Raw genomic sequence first — 10,843 nt, 5'->3', positions numbered from 1 at the left:
TAAAAATTGGACGCGCGCGTCGTGACCTCTACATGACTTTTGATGACATGGACAGTTGACCCTTGACCTGAATTTAATATGATGTAAATATGACTGATTTTTCTTATTATTGATAATGGAGATATGATTGATAATGTGATTTTACAAAATTACGACGTCAGTGTAAATTTTTAAGTTTGAACTCGTTTAAAAAACATTGCATAATAGATCCGCATAACTGATAAAATTTTGAAGAAAAATTGATGATGAGTTTTTGGAAATTTTCTGCTAACAAGAAAAAGGTGGAAAAATAAATAAATAAATAATTGATAATAAAGAAAATTCGTACGAAATTAATAGTTGATCTGTCGATTGACAGATCACCTGATGAATAATAAATAAAAAAAGAAAATTCATACGAAACGAAGAGTTGATCTGTCAATTGACAAATCACCTTAATTAAGGTGGTTTCGATGTTACTTGACGGAATTTATGAAATAGATGGGCCTAATACACGGTGATAGAAAAAGAAATGCACAATGGATGACGAAATTGGTAATTTTGCTGCATTATTGGTGAATTTCAAATTAATCTTTATTAACTTTTCATCTTAGCGCTATTTTACGGTTGTACCTTTAGGCGACAAAACGTTATATTGCGATACTACCGCATGATCAATTGTTCATATCCTCATCATGTCATCGAATATATTAATTGCTGAGTGTCGCCGTAATACATATGTAGTTACACTGGAAGGCCACAATGTTCACTTATCTCTAAAATTGTCTAATTATATTAGTACATTTTGTAAAGTCATGCGATGTTTATTATCGAGTCTTTTTGTGCGTGACGTTCCATGTAATGCACACTGCGTTCATTTAGAATCACCAATGACCTTCATTATGATATTAGATTATGATCATGATCATAAAGCTTGCAATAAGCTGCAATATTCTTTTCAGGGACTAGAAAATTCCAGAAGCCCTTCGCCACTGGAAAGAACACAGTGTCCCAAAGTGTGTGATTCAGTGTGGAACACAATGTAAAAATCACATTCACACTGTTAAACTTTCAACATTGTGAATCACATACTCACTTTGTCGACCATGTTAACACGCTGTGAACAGTCACACTGTCGAGGTGTCCACAGTGTGAAAATATCTCTACACTGTTGTATTTGAGCAAGAGTGTCAATAATATTTTCACATTTTTTTCTTTAATCCTCATAAGAGCGACTTTATTTGTTCATATAATATTCATAATCGTTATATACAAAAGTCACATAAAAAACATAAATAAAATGATGAGACATGAAGTAGGAATTAAGGATTGAAAGAATCTTGGAGACCTGTTTTAAATCGGGTCTCTTCTGATTAAATTTTCTATACATTTTGAATAAGATTAGGTCTTTCATAAAATAAATAGCATGAGTCTGGTGTTTTTCGTTTCCAAAATAATTTCTTATATAATTTCTCTAGATTACAAGTTGTGAAAATTTCAAAATAATAATAATGATATTTCCACATTGTCCACTATGTGAACATCCTGAGATCACACTTTGCGACATTGTGTTCTCTGCAGCATGGTTTAATAATCAAACCATCATAAGAATTATTAGAAGGATTAACTTTCCAACTTTACTTCTTCATGTTCTTGTTGCCTTCAAAGTCTGGGACGTGCGAAAAGCACTTCCCTCATCTACAACGCCAATAGTAGCTCGACTTAATCATGTTAATCCAACTTGAAGGCAATAACTATGTCATATCTTTTCATGAAATTATGTACTTGATTTTAGCCTGGCTTTTAAAATCTGGGGCCTGCGTAAAGCACTTCCAACATCCCGAATACTTAAACCAACTTTAGAGATCAAAACCATCTCCCATTTACCCAAACATTCCGTTTTGAAGTATCCATTATGATATATATTTCTCATCGCCTTGACATTTATACCAAGCCTTATTTTACCTTATGTTTATACCAAGCCTTATTTAAAAATGGAAGACTATATTTATGAAATGGAAGGATACATATACAAAGCTATTCTTAAGGAAAATAAAATCAATGGTTTCATTCCAGGATTTTTTTATGGTGTGGGCAGTGCCCAAACACAAATATGAAAAATTATTATACATCCAATGTATCTTCGTTCGTTTATTTCAATTTAACGTTGAAAATCTTTGTTTATATGATGGGTTTTTTTGCCTCAAATCAAATTACGTAGTTGTGCAAAAGACCATGATGATTGTTTAATAACATTATGTTTTCATAGCGGTTTTCTATGGTATCTGTGTACAGAAGAATGTATTTTATATAATTTATCTTGAAATTTATTTGAAAGAATCTTGTAGAGGGGAAAAGGCCTTTCATAAATTTGATCACATTTTCCGAAAGAAAGAAGTAGGGCATGTGTATTTAAGGTGTTCATTGAATGCGCTTCTCACCACTGTTTTATAATGTGGTGCATTCTGAGGTAAAGAATATTAAGTTACTTAAGATATAAAATATTCATAAACTGAAAGGGAACACAATTTTAAAAGCGCTTGGATAATGATTGCCAACGGATTATATAGGTTGGATTCGGCAATATGTTATTACTTTTATCCGCCAAAGTAGTAAAGGCTTGCTATTTTTATCTTATAATGGATTTTTGTATTCCCAAATGATTTTAGCAAAGATTAGAAAACAAGTATAATAGGTTTACAAAGTCCAAATATAGACTTTGAAGTAAATAGAAACCTTTATCTTTCTATCATATAATACCACAATAATTAATCTGAAATCATTCGAATCTGAAGTTGAAAATTCTTGAAATTTGAATTCTCCATTTTACTTTCATTTGTTTCTTAAGGGAGTATTAGTGGTTTTTTTCCTCGTCCTTGTGTCCTTCTTATATATATATATATATATATATATATATATATATATATATATATATATATATATATATATATATATATTGTACCTTTTTTTTATTTTTTTTATCTGTACTCTTATTTTTGGGGTATGTTTTATGCACGGCCTCCCTGCATGAAAAAAAACAGCCATTGGCCACCGTGATTTAATCAAATTCGTCCAACCATTAGACAAGACCAATAAAGGGAAAATTTGAGTTGTAAAAGCAATTTGGTGAAAAAGTTGGAAACCGGTCTATTTCACACAATTTTAATGTGCTGAATCTGATAAGACCAGTTTCCAACCCAATTTCTCATACTTTGACCATCTAATTTGCATAGACAAAATGGCTGCCAAATTGACCATTCAGAATCTTATTTCTTCAATACTCTTTTATAATATTCGCTTTCACTGACAAAGGTACTGCAAAATCCTCCATACATAACGTATACCGTTCAGGAAAATTGGTTATTTCTGTTTGCAATTAATCAATTATGCAAATTTATGCATATTTTGCAATATTATGCTATAATGTTAATTTCAGCCGAAACATTCATTATTTTTGGTACAAATAGCATTTGCATCATTACTAATAATTTTATGGCCCTTAATACAACATATAATTTTCATGCATTTCATTGTACTTTGATTGTTTTATGTATTTATTTGTATACCTTAACGAGATCTTTCATAAACAAAATGGCAAATATCAAGGGCAAATATCAAGCTTCAATGATTAAATTGTTTCATAAACATTTTTACCAGAACTGTTAATTGTACTCTGAAACAAGCACACACATGCACCCACACCCACATCTGTATACACAGTAATATTCTTACAAAGTACATCAGGCATGCCCAATATAAAACCACATTGATGCTGATCATATAATATTGACAATAAGTTATAAATAGTTTATAAATTGATAACTTGTATAAGAAGTTTATTTATTTATTCAACTTGAATATTCAATATTTTTTTAATCCTTTATAATTAGATAGTAGTAATAATCAAGTAAACGTGTGATCTATCAATCGGATATAAGTATCAATTTTTTGTTAACATCCTTGTAACTATTTCCCCCAGTCAACAATAAAAATGAATACGGCTTCAATCCATTCCTTGGAAGATACTTTGGCAGACGATTCTGAATATAGAATAGGAAATTATAAGAACATAGACCTAATAACAGAAGAGCTCCATGATAAAAACATGGGCAAGAACAAGCAGGTTTCCAGCCTAGCAAATGTAGAAACTAATGTTCACACTGCGTCCTATGATTGAAAAGTGCTAGGGATGTCATATTCCCATCGCAATGAACTTTATCTCAGCAAGGCTTTTGATAGCATTAACAGTCCGTCACTGCTGAAGGTGCTCACTTTTCCGGACCCCCGTAAACTATGCTCCCTACAATCAATACAATCTTTCACCATTCCTGAGTCCCGTAGCACAAAGGCTAGCGATTAATCGTACACTTGATTTTTACGATTTATTGTGTATTGTAGTCAGTGGAATCAATCGTAGAAAAGTGTTTCTATACGATCTTTGCTAAGCTTTGGTTTAAGGTACTATAGAAGTGCGTCAAGGTTGCATACTTTCGCCAATTTGTTTTGTCATGAGCAAGACGGTAACTGTAGAGAGAGGCATCTCTAGGCTCTATAATCGAAGAAATTCCCGACCTAGACTTTGGTGATGATATCTCAGACTTGCATGCAGCGTATTAGAGCTATTAAGGAAGCTATCGGATGCTGTTGTGGTGAAAGCCGGGCAACAGAAGTGGATTGATAATCCACCAAAGGAACACCAAACATGTCAGGCACCCATCATCCTCTGAAATATCTCTTCGTTAGGTAAAAGAAAAAGGCTATCCTTTAAAGACGTCAACTACATATGTGAATATTTGAAGTTCTATATAATGGCCAAGGGGACATTACCCATGAAATTCGCTGCAGTATTGGAAATTTGCTCTCCGAGCATTTTAACACCTAAAATTAATCTGGTCAGCAGATTCTCTCTCAAGACTAAATCTTAGGTTTTCTCTACGGACCTGTCACATGATCGAGAATCAGACACATCTCAAAAACACAAACACGATGACTTCGATACGAACTGCCTTCGCAGAATACTTTATACTAAATTGAATGGCATAAAACAATTACAGATGACTCTCATTTACCTGCCCTCCCAATCAAGCCATCTAATTGAACCCCAAATCGAGGAAAGCTGACATTGATCATTCAGGATCCCGAATGTAAAGGTATATCAAGCTGGGGAAGCTGGCTGCCTCTAAGTTCGATGAAGTGACAGCCTTTGAGAGGACAGGGGGGTACCACATTGAAAATACGTGTGGATGCACATGCAATACGTTAAAAAAGGTTTAATGAACTCTAATGATCAAAATTTGTTATTAGAAGTACATGGAGTAAATTGTTCGTTGTTGAACTTTAGAACATCACAGCCTGGCCTATAAAAGGTCTACTCGATAGACAAAATGAGATATTATATGGTTTCGTGGGTGGGTTAATTAGTTCTGAGAAGTTTTGACAGATTTGGGCAATTTGACCAGCATACATGTCAGGGGCCGCGGAAGCGGGGGGGCTGGGGGGGGGGCTTCAGCCCCCCCCCCCCCCACTTTTTTTCCAAAACCGTGTACAAAAACGTAAAAATGACCATATGATTGTAATTTTTTGCATGGTCAGCCCCCCCCCCCCCACTTTGAAAACCGTTCCGCGGCCCCTGCATGTAGTGTAGAAACACACAGGAAATCTCAGCAGAATGCTTCCACTTAATATTGCAAAAGAAAAAAAATACTCTAAATGTATGTAATCAGATTGTGTTGAACAGGGAACATAATTACACCTACGGATATTAACTGCCACTGATTGGGTAAACCAATAAAGGAATTGAGAATTTATTACACAGTATTATCATGATTTAAATGTGAGCATTAAAAGGGGAATTTCACTCTGATTGAAGAAAAGTTTGTTGTAAAAATGTCAGAAAATAATAATTAATATTGTTGAAGGTTTGAGGAAAATCCATAAAAGATTGAGAAATTTATTATAATTTTAAGTTCTGGATTTGTGATGTCATAAACGCGTAGCTGCCCCATATGTTATGTCATATAAAATGCATACATTTCAATTTTTTAATGGTACGTGATCACTTATTTTTGTTTTCTTTTAATGACCGATTAATGATATACTGAGGATACAGTAAATATTCTATTTTCAATTTTCTGGGAAAATGACATTTATTTGATTTTTCACCAAGCGATATGTAGGAAAGCTGCTCGCATGTGACGTCACAATTCAAATAATTGAAATTCTAATAACCTTTATTTAATTCTTTGATGGATTTTTTTCAAACCTTCGCCATATATTTTGTTATTTTTCTGCTATTTTTTTTACAATAAACTGTTTGTCAGGAAGAACTTCCCCTTTAATCATCTAAACTTCTAAATATGAACGAACAACATAATTCAAGAAATCATTTTATAATTGAAATTGAGCCAATTAATACCACCTTTGCTTTGAATACAAACATATTCACGAAACTGATTAGATCATCACCAGTGTGCTTTTATATGGGAACGCCCACCTTGCAAGCATTTTACTTTGTATGCAAATGCGGGTGTGGGTGCATGTGTGTATGTCCCTGGATATAATTAAATGAATTAAAAGTTGCTGTAAAAGCGTTATGAAATAATGAAATAATTGAAGCTAATTATTTTTCTGTCTTTGATAATCAATACTTTGACAGAGCTCATAACAAACATTACAAAACAACTGGTTAAAAATACAAGGTGTTACATCAGAAATTCAAGAAACAATGAACTACATAAACATTGATTGTGATATCATATTCAAAAGGCCGTATAATTATTCATAATAATGCAAATGCTATTTGTACCAAAAATTATAAACATTGAGCTGAAATTATCAAATTATAGCATAATATTGCAAAATATGCATACATTTGCATAATTCATTAACCGCAAACAGATTTTACAAATGGTATACGTTGTGTATGCATATTTTTGCAGTATTCATGTCTGTGAAAGCGAATATTATGAAAGAATTCTGTAGGGATAAGATTCTGAATGGTCAATTTGGCAGCCATTAAGTTTACAGAGGCCTCTTTTCCAGAATGGCTCTAGTCTACATATCAAAATCAGAAAGCGAAATGAATAACATTCACCTCCATCGGGCTACTGAATTTTGATATTAATTTGAGTTTGAATTTTAGTTTCCGTTCGAATTTGAATATGAAGTTGAATTTGAAATTTGAATGTCAATTTCAATTTGAATTTGAATTACCTGCATCGGGCTACTGATGGCTGAAAGCTTGGTGAAACCCACAATGTCGCTGAAGTAGATAGTAACACTGTCATAATTCTCAGCCGGGACAGTCATGTTGAGTTTGAGCTGTTGAGCCACTGTTCTTGGAAGCATTCTATAAAGCAGGGAATCGCTTCTCTTCTTTTCACTGGCCAGCTGTTTGGTCTTCACGGTTAGTCCAAAGGCATAGGCCTGGATCTTCGATGTGGTCCTGATGGCAAAGAATATGATGATTGGCGCCACGAGGGCAATGATTCCGAATAGGATACCGTCAATGATTACTTCGTCTATGATAACACTGATGCTGTCATCGATGATGTCGTCGATGTGATCAATCACGACATCCTCGACTTTCTTGAGGCCATTGAGATACCCGCTGAGGTTCCCGAACCAGTCTGTTGATGATAAGGTAATTATACCTGAAGAGTTAGCACTTAGAGTTCGTACGATTTCATCCCTCATGATTTGCACAGTAGTTTCAATCCCAGAAGTTATGATGAGGGTCTCGTAGAAGTCCTTGGCGTAGCCGCCGGAAAATTTAAAAGATGATGCGAGATTGTAGGTGAGAAGGATATCGTTTTTCATGAAGGATAAAAAGTCCTCATTTCGGAGTGTTCGATTCAAAAACGCCTCTTCTCCGTAGGCCATAAGAAGTCCTACATTCTCTTTTGCTTGGACCAAGAATTGATAGGATACGATCTCATTCCAAAGACCTTCGTGGACATTCTCTCGGAGTGTATCAATGAACCAATCAATCAAAACCTTGTTGATATTGGAATAAAAAAGGATCTCCTCTGCAACGTCAACGGAAGATAAAATGTCTCGTTCTTCATCCAAATACAACTGAAACGTCCCCTTCGAGTCGTACATATTAGACTCTTCTGAATTTTTCAGAGGCCATTCAAGTAGGTTGGCAAGGGCATCATCTGTTCTATTGTAACAGTCTTGAAGACGTTCCCCCCAGACAATGGATTCTGTGGACGTCATGTTTTCGGATTTTACGATAAAGAGGGTAACTTCCGAGCGTTCGACCTGTATGCTGTGGATCAGTTCTCCAACGCTTTTCGAGAGAGCTATTTCTCTCCTGGATGCCTCTAGTTTGTCCCGTTCGCGCAATGTAGAGTCCAGTTCAACACTGACAAAGATCAACAATGCCGCAGCAGGAAGAAGTGGAAACAAAACCATCTTCAGGATTTGGAGGTGTTTTCCTTTTTTGGAATAGGGCGAGATATTACAAAGGCCCATTTTGACGGATACCAGGGCAGATTGTTTCTTGTCACTACTGGGTGTTTGGATACTTGTCAGAGACACATGGCTCAGGTTGACACTCAATTTCTTCTTCGAAAAGTCATATCCGTCATCGGGAATGGTAAGACCATTATTTGCCATGTCTGCAAACGTTATGTTTAGGCTCCTGACCAGAATATGCCTGGAAATTTATCCAAAACCATGAATATTTCCGGATTAGTTCTGTATCAACAGCGTCTATACGACCATTTCTCGTCTGATGGGTTTATTCAAAGATGTCACTTTTAAAGAATTACTTTCTCGACCGAAGATGACATGCAACAACTCAACTGTTCATAAGTTGCTGGATGCACAGCTTGCGACTTATCAAAATGTTGGAGGAGGAAAGCAAAAAAAGAAAGCAAGTGTTCTAGACAAATCACCGATGGCAAACTGACAAGATGAACTACCTGCATCTCCTCACATTCCACACTCTAAAGCTCCACTAACAAATACTCCCAGTTTGTCGGATTGCAAGTTATTATTTCCGCCACGGCAACAATTACACGACTCGCGTGACGCAGATACATAGATTTTGTTTGAGTATGCACCCTTTCGCAAACTAAGCCGTTCACTCCCTGACGAAGCTTTGGCGTTAATGTACATCTACGTCCACACTTCCACAAAAGTCGCGTCATCTCTCCTGCTCTGATTCCTATACCCATATTTCGATCTTGTCAATGTTGGGAGCGTTCACGGTTGCACGCAGAGTGGAATTGTTAAATTGATATTCTTCGCAGTCATGGCAGTGGGTACTTATTTCAAATGCGTGCCCGTCGCCACTATACCCGATGTGCTGGGCTGTAATATATTGTTTCCATCACGCCGACCTAAAAGAAAGTGAGCAAACTCTAATAAACCTTAGAAATCAATCTTGCTCGTAGGTTGTGAAAAGACAGAATCCCTACTTCTTTGATTTTGATTTCTTGTTAAACTGCATCTATCACTGCTAAAATTGCGTTCAAGAGTGGCTTTAGCCGACACCTCTGTCCATGAACTTGAAACAACCATTCCCTCTCGATAACTTACAGTTTTGATATCTACTGCATAGCATATAAGGTCTCAAATTCAGGCTACCTCCAGTATAGTAGTGAGTTAGGTATTGTCGGTGCCCAGGCTACTCGTCTACCCAAGCGATGATTTATTTATTCATTTGTTTAATTAATTTATTTATTTGGTTAAAAACAGGGAAGCCCATTCAACACTGTGTTGGTCTCCCGTGGGGCCCTGTGACAATGTACATAGCACAACACAACAAATATAGCAATTCATTTACATAACAACATCGGAAGAGAGGCATAAATTAGTAAGTACATGTGAAGGAATCTTAAAGCTAAAGTGATAATTAAAAACATGCAATTTACAATAAAAGTATAATGATGTAAAAAGCAGATGACGTGAAATTATTCAGACGTGTATTCTTACAATTACAATTAGCCAAAATCTGTAAAAAAAAAAAAAATAAGAAGAAGAAAGTTAGCTGTAGTTTTGAGTCGAAAATAACAGGTATTATTCAATAAAAATACTATTGAAAATTGAGTGTGAAACATTGACTCCTCCCATACTTACTTATACAACTGACAGCCCGGTGCATGTCACTGTTTTCTTTATACTTTGTTTTGTAAAGTTTATTTTCGATCTGTTCTCGATAATTTTTTTTTCATTGTTATGCTTGTGTGATTTTTCTGTCTTTGTCTGAATGAACTTTTTGTTGGGTTGATGTGGCTTTAAAACAGTAACAATTATATTACTTCTTTCGATGAGTCCAGATGCTGGCCCTTCGAGATTTTTTTCCCCTCCCCTCTCCCGAATACCCAGTGATCCCGCGACCCTCGAATTTACCCCTCTCCCGAATTTACCCTCGAAGGGAGAGGGATAAATTCGAGGGTCGCGCGATCATTGGGTATGTGCAGTGTGGAGGAAAACGTGCAGTGGATGGTGCGCAGAGAGTGGAGGGGAAAAAATCTCGAAGGGCCAGCATCTGGACTTCTTTCGATCTGAAAAGGGTTGCTAACAATTCCCATGTTGTCAACTCTTGCGTTAAGTGATTCACTGGTGTAATTTTGAAAAACAGAAATAGGCCTATATTTTTCTTTCCACATTTAATTCCAATTTTTCAATACCAGTGATTACATTTGTCATGATATTAAGGAGGTTTCACGAGACATTGTGGTTTTCAGAGATGATTGCAAAAATTAATCATTTAGGGGGTTCTAGGACGATGAATAAAATCTACACTGATAAAAAGAAACACAAAACCCGTTAATGAAATTGAAAATGTTTTAACATGTTTAAGGATGGATGATTGATATAACAAGAGGCATAATTCATGGCAAGTTATTTA

General features: G+C 35.5%; 1 protein-coding gene across 1 annotated transcript; it reads right to left on the bottom strand.

The window, feature by feature from the left end:
* Nucleotides 1-4,850: 4,850 nt before the first annotated feature.
* LOC129275964 (uncharacterized) lies at nt 4,851-8,913 on the bottom strand. Its single transcript, XM_064109729.1, has 2 exons — nt 7,192-8,913; nt 4,851-4,919 (listed from the first exon to the last, which is right to left on the bottom strand). Exons 1-2 carry the CDS (start codon nt 8,599-8,601, stop codon nt 4,851-4,853), a joined length of 1,479 nt encoding a protein of 492 aa, XP_063965799.1. The 5' UTR covers nt 8,602-8,913.
* Between the last annotated feature and the right edge of the window lie 1,930 nt (nt 8,914-10,843).

This window comes from Lytechinus pictus, chromosome 14 (assembly GCF_037042905.1).
Source record: "Lytechinus pictus isolate F3 Inbred chromosome 14, Lp3.0, whole genome shotgun sequence".
Classification (NCBI taxonomy): Eukaryota; Metazoa; Echinodermata; class Echinoidea; order Temnopleuroida; family Toxopneustidae; genus Lytechinus; species Lytechinus pictus.
This window is presented reverse-complemented; position numbering and strand designations above follow the sequence as displayed.